At 50.6% G+C, this 24,367-nt stretch overlaps 1 protein-coding gene across 4 annotated transcripts in view; it reads right to left on the bottom strand.

Annotated features, from left to right (window-relative positions):
• b4galnt3b (beta-1,4-N-acetyl-galactosaminyl transferase 3b) overlaps positions 1–24,367 on the bottom strand; it is a 316,987-nt gene that overhangs the window by 126,915 nt on the left and 165,705 nt on the right. For all 4 annotated transcript variants that reach the window (XM_072484698.1, XM_072484699.1, XM_072484701.1 and 1 more), the window contains exon 3: positions 13,212–13,277. In XM_072484698.1, coding sequence (XP_072340799.1) covers positions 13,212–13,277 — 66 coding nt within the window. The remainder of the gene's footprint in view (positions 1–13,211; positions 13,278–24,367) is intronic.

Below are 24,367 nucleotides of genomic sequence, written 5' to 3'. Positions count from 1 at the left end.
TTACTTGCAACTCTTGAGCGCCCGAACTGAACCTTCATGTCTCATCTTTACATAAGCCTCCTTCTTCCTCTTGACAAGTGTTTCGACTGCTTTAGTAAACCACGATTCCCTTGCTCGACCACTTCCTCTCTGCCTGACAGGTACATACTTATCAAGGACACGCAGTAGCTGTCCTTGAACAAGCTCCACATTTCCATTGTGCCCATCCCCTGCAGTTTTCCTCTCCATCAGATGCATCCCAAGTCTTGCCTCATCACATCATAATTGCCTTTCCCCCAGATACAACTCTTGCCCTGCGGTATATACCTATCCCTTTCCATCACTAAAGTAAACGTAATCGAATTGTGGTCACTATCACCAAAGTGTTCACCTACCTCCAAATCTAACACCGGTCCTGGTTCATTACCCAGTACCAAATCCAATATGGCCTCGCCTCTCGTTGGCCTATCTACATACTGTGTCAGGAAACCCTCCTGCACACATTGGACAAAAACGGACCCATCTAAAGTACTCGAGCTATAGCGTTTCCAGTCAATATTTGAGAAGTTAAAGTCACCCATAACAACTACCCTGTTGCTTTCGCTCCTATCCAGAATCATCTTTGCAATCCTTTTGTTGCTAACTTTTGCCTTAGTTTAATTTCTCTGTTTTATCACCTTTGCTCTTGAGTCGCCAGGTATCTTTATGGTACCGCCACGTGGTTCAAGTCCGAGTAATGATCAATAATCCAATACACCGCTTAGTAAGATTGAAATCAAAGCACATTTATTATACAGAGTAATCACTACTCATGTACATATTCGACGTCTAAGCTACTTCTACGACTAACAAGTCAATACTTAACTTGAAACTGGCCCACCAGGTCAGGGAAACAAATGGCCTTTCGTTCGGGTTCTGAGCCTGCGGGATTCGAAGTTGGTACAGATTGGTAGCTAGGAGCGCCTTTCTCGTAGCGAGCGTTGAAGTAAGACTTACTGGATATCAGCGGCGGCTGGACCAGTCACTGTCAAGGGTTGGTTCACGTTGCTGAGTGACCCGGTCACGAAGAGCGATTTGAACTTAGACTTAATTCTTATAGTCCCCAGGGGCTTCCCGCCTTTCGGGGCGGACCCTGTACCTGGTTCCAAGTGATTGGACTTTGTCCCAATCACTTGGTTCGATTTTCTCCAATGCTGGAGCGGTTCCCTGATCGATGGGTGGTCCCGAGGTGGTCGTTCACCTCCCATTGTGTAGGCTTCTGCTGCCGCCAAAGAGTCTGGTTTGGCTTTATGTGTCTAAATGTTGCTCATTGTTCCCGGGGATTGTTCATTAATATGCAGATGGCTGGTGTTTTGCTATGCTGGTGGTTGCTGGTATCGATCTTGTCTGGACTTTCCAGAGGTAAATACACACTCAACCTGCAGCTGCTCATTTTTGTCCTGTTGGCTGACTTTCCCATCAGCCTTTGCCGTTCGCCATTTTAAATCGGGCGTTAGCCATTTTAACTGGTTACACTTTCCTCTACATATCTGGAACTTTTCGGAGGCCTATAGAAAACCCCTAACAGGATTACCTCTCCTTTCCTGTTTGAACCTCAGCCCATACTACCTCAGTAGACGAGTCCTCATCAAACGTCCTTTCTGCCACCGTAATTCTGTCCTTGACTAACAATGCCACCCCTCCCCCTCTTTTACCACCTTCCCTGAGCTTACTGAAATATATAAACTCCGGCACCTACAACAACCATTCCTGTCCCTGCTCTATCCATGTCTCCGAAATGGCCACACCATCGAAGTCCCAGGTACCAACCCATGCCGCAAGTTCACCCACCTTATTCCGGATGCTCCTGGCATTGAAGAAGACACTTTAAACCACCTTCCTGCCTGCCAGTACACTCCTGCGACTTTGAAACCTTACTCATGACCTCACTACTCTCAACCTCCTGTATACTGGAGCTACAATTCAGGTTCCCAAGCCCCTGAACTCGTTTAAACCCTCCCGAAGAGCATTAGCGAATTTCCCCCCCAGGATATTGGTACCCTTCTGGTCCAGGTGTAGACCTTCCCGTTTGTAGAGGTCCCACTGACCCCAGAATGAGCCCCAATTATCCAGAAATCTGAAACCCTCCCTCCTGCACCATCCCCGTAGCCACGTGTTCAACTCCTCTCTCTCCCTATTCCTCATCTCGCTATCACGTGGCACGGGTAACAACCCAGATATAACTCTGTTTGTCCTAGATCTAAGTTTCCACCCTAGCTCGCTGAATTCCTGCCTTACATCCCTATCCCTTTTCCTACCTATGTCGTTGGAGCCTATGTGGACCACGACTTGGGGCTGCTCCCCCTCCCCCTTAAGGATCCTGAAGACACGATCCGAGACATCACGCACCCTGGCACCTTGCAGGCAACACACAAACCGCGAGTCTCTCTCGTTCCCACAGAATCTCCTATCTATCCCCCTAACTATGGAGTCTCCAATGACTAATGCTCTACTCCTCTTCCCCCTTCCCTTCTGAGCAACAGGGACAGACTCTGTGCCAGAAACCTGTACCCCATGACTTACCCCTGGTAAGTCCCCCTACCCAACAGTATCCAAAGCGGTATACTTGTTACTAAGGGGAACGACCACAGGGGATCCCTGTACTGACTGCTTCCTCCCAGCCCCTCTCACCGTCACCCACCTATCTTTATTCTTCGGTGTAACTACATCCCTGAAGCTTCTATCTATGACCACCTCTGCCTCACGAATGATCCAAAGTTCATCCAGCTCCAGCTCCAGTTCCCTAACGCGGTTTATGAGGAGCTGGAGATGGGTGCACTTCCGACAGATGAAATCAGCAGGGCCTGTTCTTATGCTGTTTTGTTCGTTGTTCGAACACTGCAATGAATTTACTGTGAAAATCCCCTAGTTGCCACGCTACGGCGCCTGTTCGGGTACACCGAGGGAGAATTCAGAATGTCCAATTCACCCTACAGCACATCTTTGGGGACTTGCGGGAGGAAACCGGAGCATGCAGAGGAAACCCACGCAGACACGGTGAGAATGTGCAGACTCCGCACAGAGATGGATAAGTTTATTTCTGTATATATGAGGACTTGTAAATGAAATATTTAATATCCCATTTAATTTCTGATACTTTTAATGGACCTATCTTGCAGTTTATAGCATTCAACCATGAGTTTTTTTTAATAAGGTTGAGAGCAGGATGGAACCCATAAGATGTGCAAGGAAATTCTTCCATGCAGCAAACGTATCACCTACATATCGGACGTTTTCAAGGGGTAGGAGGCTAAGGGTCATCAAATCAGACACATTTCTTATGGAAACCAACAAAGATGTTTGCAAGAGCGGGGCCTTGAGGAGATCCCATGGCAACACCATTTATTTGAGTCTACATGGTGTCTTTAATACTGAACTCAGCTGTGCAAGTTGCTAAGTTCATACGTACAATGAATAGATTGGCAGCACATCTAGATCGCAATAATATAGTGACATGGTACAAATGCTTATGACTTCCTTGAACAGTATATCAGTGAATAGGCCAGAATATTGAATGAGCACATGGATACAACATTGTTATTGATGTGTAAGACATGTATGATCTTCACAAAGGTGAAGGAATCCTTCACTGTGTGTATAGAAAACCTGGTCAGAACTGCTTGTAGCAACTCATTCAACTATATGACCATTGTAGAACTAGTCATAGATAGGATAGGGCATAAAACTCAAAACACAGTGTCCAATATCAGTTGTGACAATTTCACAATTAGAACACTTACTAAATCATTCTGATTGTGCTTAGAATTACACTGACAAACAGGACGGTGGAGTTAAGGTCAGTATGAGATCAGCCATGATCGAATGGTGGAGCAGGCTTGATGGGACATTGGCCTAATTCTGCTCCTATATCTCTATATCTTATGAACTTAGGAAATGATTGCAGATTATCAGTCGGACTCACAGCTACATATATTCAAGCACAGGGTCCTGTCCTTTGCAAATAGAAAGAATATGTCCACACATTGTGCTTTTTTCAAATAAAAGCTTGTGGGCAGCCATTGTGGGCGGCACGGTAGCACAATGGCTAACACTGTTGCTTCACAGTGCCAGAGTCCCAGATTTGATTCCCAGCTTGGGTCACTGTCTGTGCGGAGTCTGCATGTTCTCCCCGTGTCTGCGTGCATTTCCTCCGGGCGTTCCATATTCCTCCCACAAGTCCTAAAAGACATGCTTGTTAGGTGAATTGGAGATTCTGAATTCTCCCTCGGTGTACCCGAACAGGCGCAGGAATGTGGCGACTGTCATGATATGCAGACATGCAGATAATGATATACAGACAGGCAGCTAATGAACACTGAGAACAGGACATAACCAATGAGCAGGCAGGACACTCAGGGGTGGTATCTCACTATAAAATGCACGAGGCACTCACACTCCACCTCTTTCCACTGATGAACATCCACAGAGTGAGTCAGGGTGTATATGTACAGTATCACACCTCCAGCACGTGGCTAAGAGCTAGTCTGGTTCAGTCAGACAGAGTAACCACACTTTGGTTAGCAGAGAGTCAAACTCAGAGAACTGTGCTACTGGTTCAATAAATCAGATTGAACTAACTACAAGGTCTGGAGTATCTTTTGGTTAAAGCTGCCTCCAGTTGCAGCCCATGTTATCCCAGAGTACATAACACATCAACGACTAGGGGTTTTTCACAGTAACTTCATTGCAGTGTTAATGTAAGCCGACTTGTGACAATGTAGATTATTATTACTTGCTGGTTCATTCCTCACGGCAATGCTTTGACCAATCAGAGGCGACTTGTCTGGTTTCAAAGAGAAACAAAAGCTTGAGGACAACCATTTGCTGGTTAATTTCCCATGGCAATGCCTTGACCAATCAAGAGTTGACGTGCCTGGTTTCAATTTAAACAAGAACTTGGCACTTAACTGTTCCCTGCTGCATTATCCATGGCAATGCCTCCAGCAATCAGAATTCACCTGCCAACCAATGAGAACCCTCTGCTCATGCCCCTTCTTAAACATTTTCCATAATTTGTTTTCAACAGCATTCATTTGATATCAATTGTACTCAATTTCACTGAAAACCAACCATTTAGCTGTCATTTAATATTACATGTACCGTAAATGACATCGATTGCCCCAAACCATAGCACTCAAATGTTTGCGATAAATCGCTTAAGCATTTGGACACCAAAAACGAGCATAGAATTTAGTTTCCATATTTCCGAATGGCAATAGCCGCAAACATCGTAAAATAGCCATCTTAGAAAAAGCAGACCCTGTTTTAATGAGGTATTTTTGTTTTTCTTTATAACCTATAACTCGAGATGTATAACCCTGCCCTGCCCATCAACCCATTCCTCCAGCCATGCCTACCCACCCTCCTACCATCTCCCAAGATTGTAGCAGTATTACTTTGTCAAACCCCCAAAGCAAATTTCTCCCCCACCAATCCCTGCCGAGTATTTTTGCCCCCCTTTCTGTTGCGTCCCACCCCAACACTGAAACTTCCAAAAGTAAAACCTTTCAGGTTGGGTGAGCCAACATAAGGCAGCATTAGGTTATGTGACCAAAAGAGGTCCAATGCCTTTTAACAATTCAAAGAAAACCATAGATAGCGGCCCCAGGTTCTTTCTCGCACCCCCTCTCTGCACCCTCTCCCCCTGCAACCCCTCCCCCTTCCCACAAATTCCCTTATCCCCTTGTCCATCATCCCCCCAACATTGCCTCCTTTTAAAAAAATGTTTATTAAGAATTTTTCAACAAAACCTTCAACCATACAAACCGCCCCCCCCGTAACAAAAAGAAAAGAAAAGTCGCACAGCAAGACATAAACATATCAAATCAACATAATACAGAACTTTGTACATTGGATTCCTCCTGCACATATCAACTTTCCTGAACATTTATGTATTTTCTTGCTCAAGTGCCCCCAGGAAAAACCCCCTTCCCCGTCCACCCTTCTTCCCCCCCCCTCCCCCCCGGGTTGCTGCTGTTGTTGACCGAACTGCATCTAACGCTCCGCTAAATAGTCTAGGAACGGTTGCCACCGCCTGGAGAACCCCTGCACAGACCCTCTCAAGGCAAACTTTATCCTCTCCAACTTGATAAACCCTGCCATGTCATTTATCCAGGCTTCCACACTGGGGGGCTTCGCATCTTTCCACACTAACAAGATCCTTCGCCGGGCTACCAGGGACGCAAAGGCAAGAATGCCGGCCTCTTTCGCCTCCTGCACTGCCGGCTCGTCCGCCACTCCAAATAGTGCTAGCCCCCAACTTGGCTTGACCTGGACTTTCACCACCTTAGATATAGTTCTCGCAACTCCCCTCCAGAACCCATCCAGTGCCAGGCACGACCAGAACATATGGGCATGGTTCGCCGGGCTTCCTGAGCACCTCCCACATCTGCCCCCCACCCCAAAGAACCTACTCAACATCGCCCCCGTCATATGCGCTCTGTGAATAACCTTAAACTGTATCAGGCTAAGCCTGGCACATGAGGAAGAAAAATTAACCCTACTCAGGGCATCAGCCCACAGACCCTCTTCAATTTCCTCCCCCAGCTCCTCCTCCCATTTACCCTTCAGCTCCTCTACCAAAGCCTCCCCCCTCTTCTTTCATCTCCTGGTATATCGCCGACACCTTGCCCTCTCCAACCCATACGCCCAAAATCACCCCGCCTTGAATCCCTTGTGCCGGGAGCAGCGGAAATTCCCTCACCTGCCGCCTCACAAATGTCCTCACTTGCATGTACTTGAACGCATTTCCCGGGGGTAGCCCAAACTTCTCCTCCAGCGCCCCTAGGCTCGCAAACGTCCCATCAATGAACAGGTCCCCCATTCTTCTAATCCCTGCCCTATGCCAGCTCTGAAACCCCCCGTCCATCCTCCCTGCGACAAACCGAGGTTACCCCTGATCGGGGACCACACCGATGCTCCCATCGCACCCCTGTGCCCCCAGATCTTTAGCATTGCCGCCACCACCGGACTCGTGGTGTACCTTGTCGGCAGCGGTGCCGTCACCAGCGCCCCCAGGCTCGTTCCTTTGCAGGACGCCATCTCCAACCTCTTCCATGCCGCACCCTCTCCCTCCATCACCCACTTACGGATCATCGCCACGTTGGCTGCCCAGTAGTAGCCACCCAGATTCGGCAACGCCAGCCCTCCTCTATCTCTACTACGCTGCAGGAACCCCCTCCTTACCCTCGGGGTCTTGCTTGCCCACACGAAACCCATAATGTTCCTGCCTACTCTCTTAAAAAAGGCCTTGGTGATCACAATTGGAAAGCACTGGAATACAAAAAGAAACCTCGGGAGGACCACCATTTTAATCGACTGTACTCTGCCAGCTAGCGGGAGTGGCAACATGTCCCATCGCTTGAAGTCCTCCTCCATCTGCTCCACCAACCGCGTCAAATTAAGTTTGTGCAGGGTCCCCCAGCTCCTAGCTACCTGGATCCCCAAGTATCGAATGCTCCTTTCAGCCCTCCTCAACGGTAGGTCGTCTATCCCTCTTCCCTGGTCCCCTGGATGCACTACAAAGAGCTCACTTTTCCCTACATTAAGCTTATAGCCCGAAAAGTCCCCAAACTCCCTTACAATCTGCATGACCTCCGCCGTCCCCTCCACTGGATCCGCCACATACAGCAACAGGTCGTCGGCGTATAGCGACACTCACTGCTCCTCTCCCCCTCGGACCACCCCCCTCCACTTCCTGGACTCCCTTAATGCCATGGCCAAAGGTTCAATTGCTAATGCAAACAACAGGGAGGACAGGGGGCACCCCTGCCTCGTCCCTCGATACAGCCGAAAGTACTCCGACCTCTGCCGATTCGTAACCACACTCGCCACCGGGGCTCTATATAGGCCCTCCGCCGATGGCATCATAATCATATTTAGGAGCCTCCGCACATTGGTGTTGATCTGCCTGCCCTTTACAAATCCCGTCTGGTCCTCGTGAATCACGCCCGGGATGCAGTCCTCGATCCTCATAGCCAGCACTTTTGCCAGCAACTTAGCATCTACGTTGAGGAGCGAGATCGGCCTGTACGGCCCACATTGCAGTGGGTCCTTATCTCGCTTGAGGATCAAAGAGATCATCGCCTCCGACATTGTCGGGGGCAGGGTCCCCCCCTCCCCTGCCTCATTGAAAGTCCTCACCAGCAACGGGGCTAACAGGTCTACATACTTCCTATAGAACTCCACCGGGAACCCATCCGGCCCCGGGGCCTTCCCTGCCTGCATGCTCCCCAGTCCTCTAATCAGCTCCTCCAACCCAATTGGCGCCCCCAAACCAGCCACCTCCTGCTCCTCCACCCTCGGGAACCCCAGTTGATCCAAGAATCGTTGCATCCCCTCTTTTCCCACTGTGGGCTGGGATCTGTACAGCTCCTCATAGAAGGCCTTGAATGCCTCATTTACTTTCACCGCACTTCGCACCGTAGTTCCCCTTCCATCCTTGACTCCGCCTATCTCCCTTGCTGCTATCCTCTTACGGAGCAATTGTGCCAGCATCCGGCTCGCCTTCTCCCCATACTCGTACGTTGCGCCCTGTGCCTTCCTCCACTGTGCCTCTGCCTTCCCTGTGGTCAACAGGTCGAACTCCGTCTGGAGACTTCGCCTCTCCCCGAGCAGTCCCTCATCAGGGGCCTCTGCATATCTCCTGTCCACCCTTAAAATCTCTCCCACTAACCTCTCCCTTTCCCAGCCCTCTCTCTTCTCCCTATGAGCCCTGATGGAGATTAACTCTCCCCTGACCACCACCTTCAGCGCCTCCCATACTACTCCCACCTGCACCTCCCCGTTGTCGTTGGCCTCCAAATACCTTTCAATGCACCCCCGCACCCTTCCTCGTCTGCCAGCAGTCCCACATCCAACCGCCACAGCGGGCGTTGGTCCCTCTCCTCCCCAACTCTAGTTCCACCCAGTGCGGGGCGTGGTCTGAAATGGCTATAGCCGAATACTCCGTTCCCTCCACGTTCGGGATCAATGCCCTGCCCAGAACAAAAAAATCTATCCGGGAGTAGGCCTTGTGTACATGGGAGAAAAAAGAAAATTCTCTGGCCAAAGGCCTGGCAAATCTCCACGGATCTACTCCCCCCCCCATCTGGTCCATAAACCCCCTGAGCACCTTGGCCGCAGCCGGCCTCTTTCCGGTCCTGGATCTGGAGCGATCCAGTGCTGGGTCCAACACCGTATTGAAATCCCCACACATTATCAAGCTTCCTACCTCCAGGTCTGGAATACGCCCCAACATACGCTTCATGAATCCAGCATCGTCCCAGTTCGGGGCGTATACATTTACCAATACCACCCACGTCCCCTGCAACCTACCGCTCACCATCACGTATCAACCTCCATTGTCCGCTACTATGTTCTTGGCCTCAAATGACACCCGCTTCCCCACCAGTATTGCCACCCCTCTATTCTTCGCATCCAGCCCCAAATGGAATACCTGCCCTACCCATCCCTTGCTTAACCTGACCAGATCTGCCACCTTCAGATGTGTCTCCTGAAGCATGACCACGTCTGCCTTCAGTCCCTTTAAGTGCGCGAACACTCGGGCTCTCTTAACCGGCCCATTTAGGCCCCTCACATTCCACGTGATCAGCCGGATTGGGGGGCTCTTTCTCTCTCTTTCCCCCCCCCCCCCCCCCCCCCCCCCCCCCGCCGACTAGCCCGAGCCTCCCACACCCTCCAGTTCCCCAGAGGGGGAACCCCCACCCCGACCACCTCTTCCATTTTCAGTTCCCCCTCGGCCAATGCAGCAGCAACCCTAATTTTACCCCCTCCCCTCCCCCCCCCCCCCACCCCCGATCCAAATCTAGCTCTTTTGCTCCCCCCATCATACTTCCGTAAGTCAGCTGACTCCTGCTGACCCCAGCTTCCCCCGCCTTCCCGGTGACGCCCCCCCCTCCACGTGTGGAAATCCCTCCTCCTCCTTGCGCTCCTCCCCCCCCCCCTCCTGAACGCGGGAAAAAGCCAGCGCTTTCCTGAGCCAGCCCCGCCCCCTGTGGCGCAGCTCCTGTTGCGGCCTTATCCCAGTTCCCCCATACCCGGGTCACACCTCCCTCCAGCACCGGCGCCCACATTCCTCACAGTCTCCCCATCAAATCTCTTCCCCCATCCCCATCCATCGTCCCACCCATGAAACATTCTTTACCCATATTTACAGCCCTGTATACATTCAACATCTGCCCCACAACCACAGACCCTCAGTTCGAGTCCAATTTTTCCGTTTGGATAAAGGTCCAAGCCTCTTCTGGCGTTTCAAAATAGTGGTGTCGGTCCTGATACGTGACCCACAGTCACGCTGGCTGCAGCATTCCGAATCTCACCCTCTTTTATGCAGCACCGCCTTGGCCCGGTTGAAGCCAGCTCTCCTCTTTGCCACCTCTGCGCTCCAGTCCTGGTAGACACGGATCACCGCATTCTCCCATCTGCTGCTCCGCTCTTTCTTGGCCCATCTCAGGACACTCTCTCTGTCCGCGAAACGATGGAACCTCGCCACTATCACCCTTGGCGGCTCGCCGGCCTTGGGTCTCCTCGCCAGGACCGGGTGAGCCACTTCTAGCTCCAGGGGGCTCGGAGAGGCCTCCGCACCCATCAGCGAATGGAGCATCGTGCTCACATACGCCCAGGCATCAGCCCCCTCCACTCCTTCGGAGAAACCCAGAATCCGGAGATTCTTCCTCCTCGACCTGTTCTCCAGGACCTCGAATCTCTCGGCCCACCGCTTGTGCAGCGCCTCGTGCGCCTCCATCTTCACTGCCAGGCCCAAGATCTCGTCCTCATTCTCGTTGGTTTTGTCCCTCACCTCTCGGAGCACTACCTCCTGGGCCTTCTGGGTCTCTTTCAGCCCTCGATCGCCATCAGCATTGGCACCAGCACCTCCTTTTTAAGCTCCTCCACGCAGCGCTGAGAAACTCCTGCTGGTCCGGCCCCCATGCTGCTCGATCTCCAGGCCTCCGCCATCTTGTTATTTCCCCCTTGTTTCTGTCACTGCTCCAAGGCCTCTTTTTCCGCCGCTCCACTTCTGGTCCCCTCCATACACGACAGAAGGGGAACTTGCTCTCACCTTCCCACACAGGAAACAGTCAAAAACTTTCTGTTGGGGCTCCTCCAGAGAGCCCAAAAGTCCGTTCTAGCGGGAGCTGCCGAACTGTGCGGCTTAGCTCCGCATCGCCGCAAACCGGAAGTCCAACATTGCCTCCTTAATCTCTCCACCCATTTTCCCCCCATTCATTCTCCTCACCGATTCTTTCCTGGTCACCTTGCCTTCCGGAGAGAGTCGGCGAGGCGACCAGGAGAGAGTCGGCGAGGCGACCAGGAGAGAGTCGGCGAGACGACCAGGAGAGAGTCGGCGAGGCGACGAGGAAAGAGTCAGCGAGGCGACCAGGAAAGAGTCAGCGAGGCGACCAGGAAAGAGACGGCGAGGCGACCAGGAAAGAGACGGCGAGGCGACCAGGAAAGAGACGGTGAGGCGACCAGGAAAGAGACGGCGAGGCGACCAGGAAAGAGTCGGCGAGGCGACCAGGAGAGAGACGGCGAGGCGACCAGGAAAGAGTCGAGACACCACAGCGTCTCATGACTGGAGTCAGGAGAGAGAGGGACGAGGGTTTAGAGGGAGGGATGGAGGAGTGTGTTTGGGTCAAGGGGGAGAGTGTTTGGAGGGGGATAGTGGAGTTTGGAGGGAGGAGGTGAGAATTTAGAAGGAGGGAGTGGGGGGGGCGGCGGGGGGGGGAGTGTTGGGAGGGAAGTAGGATGTGAGTTTGGATGTAGGGAGGGAACAAAGAGAGAATTTCATAGAATCCCTACAGTGCAGGAGGAGGCCCATCAAGTCTGCAATGACCCTCTGAAAGACCACCCTACCCTGGCCTAGTGGGACCCCACCCTATCCCCTTAACCCCACCTAGGGGCAATTTAGCATGGCCAATCCACCTAATCTGCACATCTTTGGACTGTGGCAGGAAACCTGAGCACCCGGAGGAAACCCACACACACACGGGGAGAACGTGCAAACTCCACACAGACACCGAGGTCAGAATCAAACCTGGGTCACTGACGCTGTGAGGCAGCAGTGCTAACCACTGTACCACCCTGCCACCCACAATTTGGAGGGAGGGAGTGGGTGGATAATTTAGATGGAATGAGGGAGGGAGTGTCTGGAGTGAGGGAGGGAGTGGGATGAGTTTGGAGGGACGGATGGAAGGGGTGAGAGTTTGGAGGGAGGAGGAGAGGGTTTGGAGGGAGGAGGAGAGGATTGGAGGGAGGGGAGAGAGTTTTGAGGGAGGGAGAAAGTTTGGAGGGTAGAGGAGAGATTTGGAGGGATGGAAGAGAGTTTGGAGGGAGGAGGAGAGGATTTGGAGAGAGGGGCGAGAGTTGGGAGGAAGGGAGGGGGAGAGGGTTTGGAGGAAGGGGGCGCAGAGGGAGTTGGAGGGAGGGGGGAGCGGCGCGAGAGTTTGGAGGGAAGCAACGAGAGTTTGGAGGGTAGGATGGGACAGGGAGTGCGTTTGGAAGGAGGGAAAGAGAGGGAGAAGATTGATGAAGGGAGTGAGCAGGGAAGGGTGCGGAAACTGAAAATTTGATATTCTTGTGATTTCCACCTGATGAGTGTAAGATGAAAATTTTTGACAGCATGTCTCTTTTTTCAGCAACGCTTAAGCAAAAAATCCCTATAAATAATAGACGTTCACTTTTGTCATACTTCTTACCCAATTCGGGGTAGCCATAGCCATCTCACCAGTCATTGCTATCTCACTGATTGTGGTACCACACAAGGTGCACTATGTTAGACTGCACAGATCACAGCTTAAAAAGAAATCAGGACTCGCACAACAATGGATGTCACAGGATTCAGAGAATCATAGGAATGTTACAGCATGGTAGGAGGTCAATCAGCACCTTTGTTTCCGTGTTAGCCACCTGCAAGAGCAAATCATTTGGTCCTGCCCCTTTCCGTGGAGCCTCGCAAACCCTTTACCCTCAGGTATTTATCCAATTCCTTTTGAAGGCCCCAATTGTATCTGTCTCCGCAAGAAACACTGAATTTATACTCTGATATATAGAAGTTACCTTAAATTGTTGTAATGCCTGCTGGCTCACATATTGGGTATATTTGATGTTCTACACCTCTGGCTTACCATCAACATTTGCATCAGTTGGGCATAACCATGGTCAGGCTATCCACTCTATACTGACAAGCATCTCACCTCGGAACTCCAGACTTCTGCAAAATTCAGTTCATCACTGCCTTCCTGATGGTTGCTGTGAAGATCCTGAAACAAACACAAATAATATTTGTAGATTCTATAATCACAAAATTCAATACGAGCTATTGCATCTTGCGTGGTATTGGTCCATGGGCAGGTTTACAATCAAATATCGGTCTAAACACAGGGACCCGATCAAGGTAAGGGGTGGGGATGGGAGGGGGGGGTAAATCCAACCTGGAACACGCAGCTGGCCTGACTGATATTTGATAAAGCGGTGAATCTGCTCAGCCAAGCACAGGATGATTCCTCACGGGCTCAGTGAGCCCATCAGCAGCAAGTGCAAAACTAAACCAATATTGTGTTTGGATGAGAAGCAAAACGTTGAAGGGAAAGAGGCAAGTAGGAAAAAAATTCAAAAGTTGCGTCGGACTTGGACCCCGGCAGTGCGCTGGGGGGGCGGGGGGGAAAGATTCGAGCGGGGGGAACAGCACCGAGCGTGGGGTGACGGCACCGAGCGGGAGCCGAGCGGGCAGCGATGGCAACGAGCGGGCGACGATGGCAACGTGCGGGGGGGGTGACGGCAACGAGCGGGGGGCAACGGCACCGAGCGGGGGGCAACGGCACCGAGCGGGGGGGCAACGGCACCGAGCGGGGGGGCAACGGCACCGAGCGGGGGGGCAACGGCACCGAGCGGGGGGCAACGGCACCGAGCGGGGGGGCAACGGCACCGAGCGGGGGGCAACGGCACCGAGCGGGGGGGGGCGACGGCACCGAGCGGGGGGGGCGACGGCACCGAGCGGGGGGCGACGGCACCAAGCGGGGGGCGACGGCACCGAGCGGGGGGGGACGGCACCGAGCGGGGGGGGGAATGGCACCGAGCAGGGGGGAACGGCACCGAGCGGGGGGAACGGCACCGAGCGGGGGGAACGGCACCGAGCAGGGGGCAACGGCACTGAGCAGGGGGCAATGACACCGAGCAGGGGGCAATGACACCGAGCAGGGGGCAACGGCAGCGAGCGGGGGGGGCGACGGCACCGAGCGGGGGGGGCGACGGCACCGAGCGGGGGGGGGCGACGGCACCGAGCGGGGGGGAACCGCACCGAGCGGGGGCAACGGCACCGAGCCCGGGGGGGGGGGGGGGGGGAGAACGGCACCGAGCGGGGGGAAAGGACCGAGCGGGGGGGAGCGGGAACCGAGCGGGGGGGGGAACGGCACCGAGCGGGGGGGAACGGCACCGAGCGGGGGGGAACCGCACCGAGCAGGGGCGAACGGCACCGAGCCGGGGGCAACGGCACCGAGCCGGGGGGAACGGCACCGAGCCGGGGGGAGCGGGACCGAGCGGGGGGGAACGGGACCGAGCGGGGGGGAACGGGACCGAGCGGGGGGGAACGGGACCGAGCGGGGGGGGGGGACGGGACCGAGCGGGGGGGGACGGGACCGAGCGGGGGGGGAACGGGAACCGAGCGGGGGGGGAACAGGACCGAGCCGGGGGGGGGAACGGGACCGAGCCGGGGGGAACGGGACCGAGCCGGGGGGGGGGGGGGGAACGGGACCGAGCCGGGGGGGGGGAACTGGACTGAGCGGGGAGAATGGCAGCGAGTGTTATACGGTTTTAGTTGCTGTGATATGAAGAGTCTAAAGTTCTTGTTACTTTTCACCAGACACCAGTTATTTCACTTCCACAACCTCTGCACAAAACTCTTAACAACACACCACCTCCCAGAGGCCACCTGGAGCCCCTTTACATAGCAGTGTCAATTAATGGATACTTAACATAAATGAGACAACTAATTGCAATGTCTCTGAACCCATTACTTAACAGTCTCCCCTTCCTTGGAGAAAAAAAATTAGGTGAAAACAAAATTTCAAGAAACTCAAAAACACATACATGATTTCCCCCCCCCCTTTTTTTTTGTTTGGACAAGAAAGAAAAAAAAAAAAGTCACAGAACCAAGCGCCCTTCATTAACAACATCCAAAAGTTTCTGTGAACTCGCCCCTCTTTTCGTAAAACAGTCTGACAGTTGATAGCGCCTGTCAACCCATTTAATTTTTGTTATTTCCCCTCTGTCCAACATCTGCTTCAAACTTGCGATGTCTATCCGTAACCTCTTTTCATTGACACTTTTTGTAGAGTGCACATTTTCCCCACAGGGATTTATTGTCAATGTGACAGTCAATAGGTATATTACCCAAATCCCCTAATTTCTGTCAATATCATACTTATATAAAAGACCATATCCACCGCCTCTACAAGGCTTTACGTCTCAGCAGCCAAAGTGCTTTTTGCCACTGTCCTTATTTTCTTTGTTTCCCACACAAGTGGGCAACATTTACCATTGTTTCCCAAAAGGAAAATTATAAAACCTCCTGCGCTTGAAACCCCATCACATAAATTTGCGTAGGATGCATCACTATAAACTATGAGTTTCAAGTGCTTAAGGTCACCTAAAACCGGGAACTTCAAAACACACTCCTGCATTTTTAGTTTGGCCAACGCTTTATTTGCTTTTATTATGTCTTCCCCTTTGGGTCATTCATTTTTGTACTCAACTCTAAGACATCAAAATTCACGTTCGATATAGTCTGTCTACCTAACCAGTTCAGTTGCCCAATTAAATTTCGCAGTTGCTCTTTTTCTATCTTTGAAACCATTGCGTCTTTTTGTGAAACTCGGCCATGACTAATTGCTATTGGGCTGATGCTTTCCAAATAAGATTGCTGCCGTAAAGTTGTCCCTAACTTAGTCTGTCCAATTTCCAATCCAATATATTTAAATGCACCAGAAGCCTGACTTCCAACCCTGAATTCTTTCCTCAAACCAGAGATTACAATAGCTTCAAAATCACTAATCCCACCACACAAAAAATCATCAACATGCATCATAAAAATGCCAGAAAGATTTCCTTTATAGTGCCAGTAAAACATTGCAGGATCTGCTTTCAACTGGCAACAGCCTAACTTTAACAAAACTTACCTTACCGAAAAATACCAGACTCTAGATGCATCATTTAATCCATATACACATTTGTTCAACTTCCAGAGTACCCCTTCTGTGTTAGCTGCTTCTTTAGGAGGATGGAGAAAAATGTCTCTCTGGAGCTGAAGCCCCTGCAAAAAGGCAGCTTTTATATCTATAGATTTGCATTCCCATGCCTTTGTGGCTAATAGAGCCAAGAAGATCTTTAAAATAACCTTTCCTGCTGTAGGTGAATCTACCCTTAAATCCTGAACTTAAATCCCCTTGCCACAAGCCTGGCCTTTGCCTTATAAGTTCCATCCGGAAGAATCTTTTCCGTGCAAATCCATCTGTGGGATAGAGTTCTTTGTCCTCTATCCGGTACTTCCGTGTATACCCCAAATTCACTCCAACTATGCAATTCTTGTTGTTTAGTTTCTTTTTCATCTAATTTATTTGAAGCCACCAAAATCTCACGTGCATGAGGGCTTCTACTCCTATTAGTATTCGTAGTCTTACTCATATTCTGAGATCTTGACAAACTACATCCCCTCTCCCGCCTCGTATCTCGTTCTGTACTGCTACAGCTTGATCTTTCCCTTCTGCTGTGGGATGTCCTTGCAATAGTTCTCGACCTTTTCCTGCGGACCTGTTCACTATCCGATGTACTATCTGAACTGGCACTGCGTTTCTGTGCCCTCCATTTTTGAACTTCGTTTTCCCAATCCGTTGTCTTGACTCCTTTCCCTGAATGCTGTACATTCAACCAATGTTTATACTTTCCAGTAGCCTTCCCTGCTCTACTAATAACAGTTGCATCCTTCCATTGACTAAACCCTTCAGGCAAGTATGTCACTTTTGTACCAACTTTTGGCAGTTGCCCTTTCGGAAAAATGGCCTGTTCTAATTCACCAGAAGTGTTGTGTTCCTCCACAGAAGCCCTGTCTATATCAGTTAATTGGTCCTCATAGTTCTGTAACACATGCGTACTAGATGATTCTGGTTCCTCGTCATGTCTGTCTGCTCTGTCTAACTTTGAAAATTTGTAATATGTACCCATTATCCTTGATGAATGTACCCTAATAGTTTGATTACCATGTTGCAAAATAATTGTTTTGCCATCTATGCCTATGATCTTCCCTGGGCCTTTCCATTCATTAGAATTGTCTCTCTTATAGTATACCATGCCTCCTTGCTGAAAAATGGCATCTGATGGCCGTACGTTATGTCTTAAAGCTCTGCGAATTCTTTCAGAGACTTCTGCTTCCAAAAAAGCTTTTCTACTGCTATGTAATACATTTAAATGTTCAGCAAAAACAAAGCTAATTGTAGTCCCCTCCCAAGCTGGAGGCTGGTCATCCAAAATGGACGGAATTTCAGAATTTCTACCAAACACTAATTGATAACGACTATAGCCCCAACCATCTGCAATGAATTCTTTGCATGTACTGCCCATGCTAAAGCTGAATTTAGCCTGCAATTTGGTCGATCTGCCAACATTTTCCGAAGCATGTCATCGATGACAGCATGATTTCTTTCACATACACCATTACTAAATGGGCTTTCTGCAGCCGTATTCATAACGCTGATATTCATGTTGTCACACATATCTCTAAACTCATCATTAGCAAATTCTCTCCCATCGTCCGTAAGGAATTTTGCCGGTGGAACCATTCCTGTCCCTATCCATTTTTCCACAATTTGATCCAGAATTACTCTCTTTTCTTTACTTCGTACAATTGTTGATTGACTAAATCTGGTTGCTAAATCTACAAAATAAATATATTATTTGCTTTATCCCAGATCTTAAGGTCCATGGCCACAATGCCGTTAAAATCCCTGGCCAAAGGTAGGATTACTATCGGTTGTGCTGGTGTCCATCTGTACTTCCTACAAACTTCACAGGGGTCACTAATCTGTTCTATCAGTTTAGTATAGTCGTCATCCCTTACCCCTGCATCCTTTAATACATTTTTCAGCCTCCGAGGAGACGGATGTGCAAATTGCCTTTGCAGTTTTAATACCACAAGCTTTTTATCAGCTAAAGTCCCATTTTCAACTGCCATTAACACATCCTTAACCACTCTACTTGAAAAATTATTTGTCAGTAATGGAATACAATAGTGTCCCGACTGTGTAAATTGTAAGTCCACCGTCTTTCCAAAAACTGTTGCCTTATCCTGTTCCATATCCGTTTCATGTGTGCTTTCTTCATCGCCGGTCTGCTCAGAAGCAAAGGTATCTCACTTGATGCAACATCCGTGCGAATGAAATGATTCACTCCGGCAATATTGCAAGGGATCACTACTCTTTTCAGCGACTTCAGAGTATTATCATGCCCAAACCTGAAACTTGTGGAACTTTCAAATTCCTTAACCTTGTTACGATTTTCAGCATTCAAAGAGTCCGGATAACATTTTAACCAGTCAATTCCACACACAGTAGATGTGCAGCCACTGTCCAATACAGCACAGTTGAAGGATTCTGCAACCAACACCCTCATTACCGGCGTAAATTTGCTTGTCAATAGGACAATGCCTTCTTTCTTTTTCCTCTTCTGACTCTTCCGTGTCACGTGTCGCTTCAAACACTCTATCATAATGAGTTGGACAGTTGAAAGCATAATGGTATTGAGAGTCACATCGAAAACATCGATTTATCATGCCCCGTGCATTTCTGGGGTTCATCTTCCTATTGTAGGTTCTAACTGGGTTTCTGTCTTCATAATTTCCTTGTCTCGGTCTCCTTCTATAGTCTTGAGCCCTGTTCGTAGCCATACGATTTTGCCATCCTGTTACTAGTGTATCTTCCATATTCTGCCTTATTGCAGGCTGACCTATTTGGGTCATCAGAGCCATCGGAATCGAATGTTTCCCCAGAAACTTTTGTAAAGCTTTTGTCATCTGTTCAAATAAGGTATCCTTATCAGGATACTCCTGTCAAAACCAGGAGCCTATCCATGTTGCTCACTCTAGCACAGTCAAGTAATTTAAAGGCCAACACAGTCTGTGGAAATTCCAGATTGTGTTTCTGCAGCCTTTTATATAGTCTGCCAAATTCCATTATATAGTCTTCCATGGAGATATCCTCCATTTTCCGGAACTTATCAAAATCCGACCATGCTTCATACGCACTTAACAAGTCATCTTTCTTATAAATCTTATCCATATAATGTAATAAAGTCTCCAGACCTTCTTCTGAGTCTAACTCTTCCAAATCCAAGCTCAGAAAGCACTTTGTTTCAGATTTTACTGCCATATGGTAGAGAAAGAGCCAATGCCATACCTGGTTTCCTCTTTCCCAAAGCAGTTACTTTAGTCCACATAACTACTGCACTTCTCCATTGGTCGTACGATTCACTTTCAGAAAATAAGGGAGGATAGTCATATCCAGCCATCTTTATCCTCGGTTCAGCCATAAATCCTTTTTTTTTTTTTTTCACTCACTCCTTGGTTTGATCTGGAAAAGTTGTATCTTTCAACCCTTCACATTTACACAGCAACCATCCTCTGCTACCAATTGTTAGACGTTTTAGTTGCTGTGATATGAAGAGTCTAAAGTTCTAGTTACTTTTCACCAAACACCATTTATTTCACTTCCACAGCCTCTGCACAAAATTCTTAACAACACACCACCTCCCAGAGGCCACCTGAAGTCCCTTTACATATCAGTGTCAATTAATGGATACTTAACATAAATGAGACAACTAATTGCAATGTCTCTTAACCCATTACTCAACAGCACCGAGCGGGAGCCAACAGCACCGAGCGGGGGCCAACAGCACCGAGCGGGGGCCAACAGCACCGAGCGGGGGCCAACAGCACCGAGCGGGGGCCAACAGCACCGAGCGGGGGCCAACAGCACCGAGCGGGGGCCAACAGCACCGAGCGGGGGCCAACAGCACCGAGCGGGGGCCAACAGCACCGAGCGGGGGGCCAACAGCACCGAGCGGGGGCCAACAGCACCGAGCGGGGGCCAACAGCACCGAGCGGGGGCCAACAGCACCGAGCGGGGGCCAACAGCACCGAGCGGGGGCCAACAGCACCGAGCGGGGGCCAACAGCACCGAGCGGGGGCCAACAGCACCGAGCGGGGGCCAACAGCACCGAGCGGGGGCCAACAGCACCGAGCGGGGGCCAACAGCACCGAGCGGGGGCCAACAGCACCGAGCGGGGGCCAACAGCACCGAGCGGGGGCCAACAGCACCGAGCGGGGGCCAACAGCACCGAGCGGGGGGCAACAGCACCGAGCGGGGGCCAACAGCACCGAGCGGGGGCCAACAGCACCGAGCGGGGGCCAACAGCACCGAGCGGGGGCCAACAGCACCGAGCGGGGGGAACAGCACCGAGCGGGGGGAACAGCACCGAGCGGGGGGAACAGCACAGAGCGGGGGGAACAGCACAGAGCGGGGGGGAACAGCACAGAGCGGGGGGGAACAGCACAGAGCGGGGGGGAACAGCACAGAGCGAGGGGAACAGCACCGAGCGAGGGGAACAGCACCGAGCGGGGGGAACAGCATCGAGCGGGGGGAACAGCATCGAGCGGGGGGGAACAGCATCGAGCGGGGGGAACAGCACCGAGCGGGGGGAACAGCACCGAGCGAGGGGAACAGCACCGAGCGAAAGGAACAGCACCGAGCGAGGGGAACAGCCCCGAGCGAGGGGAACAGCCCCGAGCGGGGGGAACAGCACCGAGCGGGGGGAATAGCACCGAGCCCGGGAATAGCACCGAGCCCGGGAATAGCACCGAGCCCGGGAATAGCACCGAGCCCGGGAATAGCACCGAGCCCGGGAATAGCACCGAGCCCGGGAATAGCACCGAGCCCGGGAATAGCACCGAGCCCGGGAATAGCACCGAGGTGGCCATGCTGAGCACCATGTACGCTTGAGGCAGCAGCCGCCAGCCCAGCAACAGTTGAGGCAAAAAAAATGCAAGTGAAGCAGCGAAGCGGAAGCGTAGCAGCGGACAGATATGAGGCAGCAGAGTGGATGGAGGATCCCAGAGGCAAGCAGAGAATGCGTGGGGGGGGGGGGGGGGGGGGGGGGGGCAGTGGAATAGTGTGCGAGGGGGCATGGGCGGACTGACAGCGTGCGTTTGAGGAAATCCATGATCAGAAACACAGCTTCATACAAGAGGTAACCTAGGATTCCAGCAAAACAATTATTGGTGCACACATGTTTTTACAAGTGAAGAAGCAATAATCAATAGGTGTACTTTCGTGGCTTCCGCCTTCGCATTCTGAAGGGCAGAGGAGTGCGGAGGCTGGTGTGAGTTTTAACGGGGGCAGGCAGAAATAAAAGTGAGCACAGGGCCCCACTAAATGTAAATCCGACTTTGCGTTGCTCACAGATACTGCACGTTCATCAAAATGAATCTGCAACTCCAGTGCACTCGGCTGCTCCCAGTTCTGCAGTGGAGTTGCAGATTAAACTGTCAGTCTAAGGGATAGTACAGATAGTACAGACAGCCCTATACACCAAGTCTTTCTTTTAGGGTTCCTTTTATGCTTTTTTACAAGTATTTACTGTTATATGAATTGTTACAGAGGAACTTTCAATTCAGTGAAAGATGGCCATAAGTCGTAATTGACTGTTACAGGATAGCTGGGTCCTATTTCCTCGCCAGTATCGAAAACAATCAAATATTTGACAACTAAATATATCCTGCTTTTTGTATCAACCATTTAAGTCATGAAAATACAATTTAAAGAGAGACATTCCTATTTCGGATGAGGTCCATACACTTAATAAGATTTATGATTTGCACCTGCAAGTCTCTGATTTCGCTAACGATAAATCAGAGGATGTGATTTTTCACTAAGATAGCAGATGATGCGTGTGACATTCCTTTAATGATATCCAGATAACAAAGGGCATTGCATTGCAAACTGAACTGGATTTTCCTTTGGGCAATGAGCCATATTTGGGAGATCTGATAAGAAAAGTGCAACCCTGCTACAATCACACTGCAAGAAACAGCCACCAATTATTTTAACTTCAAAAGAATATCAGTCTTGACTGCTCACTTCTCACACACAAGTGAAGGCAGATGGAGGTAGCCAAACAATCCTGCAATTTGTCCCCAAGGCTCCCCTAATGTTGAGAAACATCACCGTTACATCACATGGACTGCAGCGGTTCAAGAAAACGGCTCACCACCAGCTTCTCAAGGGTAATTAGGGATGAGCAATACATGCTGGCCCAACCAGTGACTCTCTCATCCCATGAACAAAGTAAAAAAATAAAAGTGAAGTGAGCAACACAGCACGATCTCGGAGTCAGATATCGAGAAGGTCGCTATTGCAGAATTTAACTAGGACATCAATTTTGTCGCTATGCTCCCTCCACTTAAAAATACTTGGGGTGGGATTCTCCGTTTCTGAGGCTAAGTGGTGACGGAAAACGCAGAATCAGTGGACTTTTATGACAGAAAAAGGGGGACCACACCTGGACCGATTCCGCGACCGTTGAGGGGCTAGCACCAGTGCCATGTAGGACACAATCGATTCCAATGAAAACGGTGCGGGATTCTCCGGGTCCGTGACCGACACTCGAGAGGCTGACAAGCTGCAGCTGCATATACACATTACATTTCCCCCCACACACTCATCCCAGTCAACCAGATGGCACTGGTTGTGTTGGAGTGCGCCCATACAGCTGATGGGTCAGCTGGAGCCAGAGGGGGTGCCCTAGGGGGACACCAACACAACCCATGGCACTAAGTTCATTGTGGGTTGTTAGCAGCTGTATGGCTGCCTTGCCAGTTGCGGCAATGGTGCTCCCTGCCCGTCCACCCCGATCCCACAGCCCACCAATTGGCCCCCGCCGATGCTGCCCCCTGCCCTGGCATAAGCCCCCCAGCCAGTGGCACAATTGTCAGCAAACGATGGCAATGTTGGACACCTTCTGTACACACTCTCTCTCCCTCAGCAGCCACCACACAGGTTTCACGATTTGAAAAGCACAAGTGAACTGCGCCATCAGGAACTCGGCCCATCGGAGGAGCCCCGGAGAATACTGGGCCGGGCCCCCTAATGATATGCAAACGGTATCTACTGTACATGTGTTCCGGACCGCATAGACGCCACTGTCGAGGTACTGGAGCACTGCGATTTGGCATCGAATCGGTGCCTGCCGCAATTTCGGCGTCGGAACCAATTCTCCGCCCAATCGCCTTTCCCGATTTCGGTGTCAGCTAACGGAGAATCCCGCCCTTGATGTTTAAAATGACCACTAGACTAATTCTAATTTATATATTGGACCGGATACCTTTCCTCCTGTGTTATAAGAAGGTTGCATTAGAAGAATTGAGAGTGAAACATCATAGAAGATACTTGCTTCCAACATAGCAAGGCCTACGTCTCGGGGTTTACATACCTGGATGTCTTAATGAGCTTTTGCTGTTGTTCAGTTTGCTTTTCCCTGCAAACGATTGGTGGGTGGTGGGTAGTGTGTTGGGGGGGGGGGGGGGGGGGGGGGGGGGGGGAGCTGGCTGAATACTGCAATGCACTTCAATATAGAACAGAGCAGTGTCTGCAGCTGTGAAAATGACCACTGGATCTTTCCAGAATGCAGACTTTCACTGTATGAAGATGGTCACTGATGTTTTCTTGGTGAACCTCACAGTTCATTACCTCCTCAACCAAACAAAGGGAGCAAAGAAATTCAAAGTAGACTGGCAGCGTTCCCAAAAGAGCTGGCAGAAACACACGCCCTCCAAATGAATCATACAACAATCCCATCAATTTGATGAATAGATGAAGCTTTCATTCTATCAGCATTAAGTTAGCTTGTCATGTAAATTTTGTCCTCTTGCATGTTAATACCCATTATCCAAGAAGCTATTATGAGGCTTTTATCATGCAACAATCCACCATATAAAAAACTTGAAATCAAGCATCAGGCTGGTTAACTGATAATCAAGGGTATCCTCGTTTTTTTTTTTTTTAAAATCATTTTTATTCAAATTTTCACAAAATGTCAACAACAAAATACAGAAAGAAAAGAACCCCCCCCCCCCCCCACATATACATAAATAATAAATTAACAGCCTTCATTCATCAACACAAAGGTAAATATACACGTCCATTCAAGAAAAATGAACCAACCTCCCCCCCTCCAACCCCCCCCCGGGCCGGGTTGCTGCCGCTGCTGACCACCTTCTAACGTTATGCCAGAAAGTCTGAAGAACGGTTGC

The sequence above is a fragment of the Scyliorhinus torazame genome, chromosome 19, assembly GCF_047496885.1.
Source record: "Scyliorhinus torazame isolate Kashiwa2021f chromosome 19, sScyTor2.1, whole genome shotgun sequence".
Lineage (NCBI taxonomy): Eukaryota > Metazoa > Chordata > Chondrichthyes > Carcharhiniformes > Scyliorhinidae > Scyliorhinus > Scyliorhinus torazame.
The sequence above is the reverse complement of the archived record's forward strand: the minus strand, read 5'-3'. Positions and strand labels throughout refer to the sequence as shown.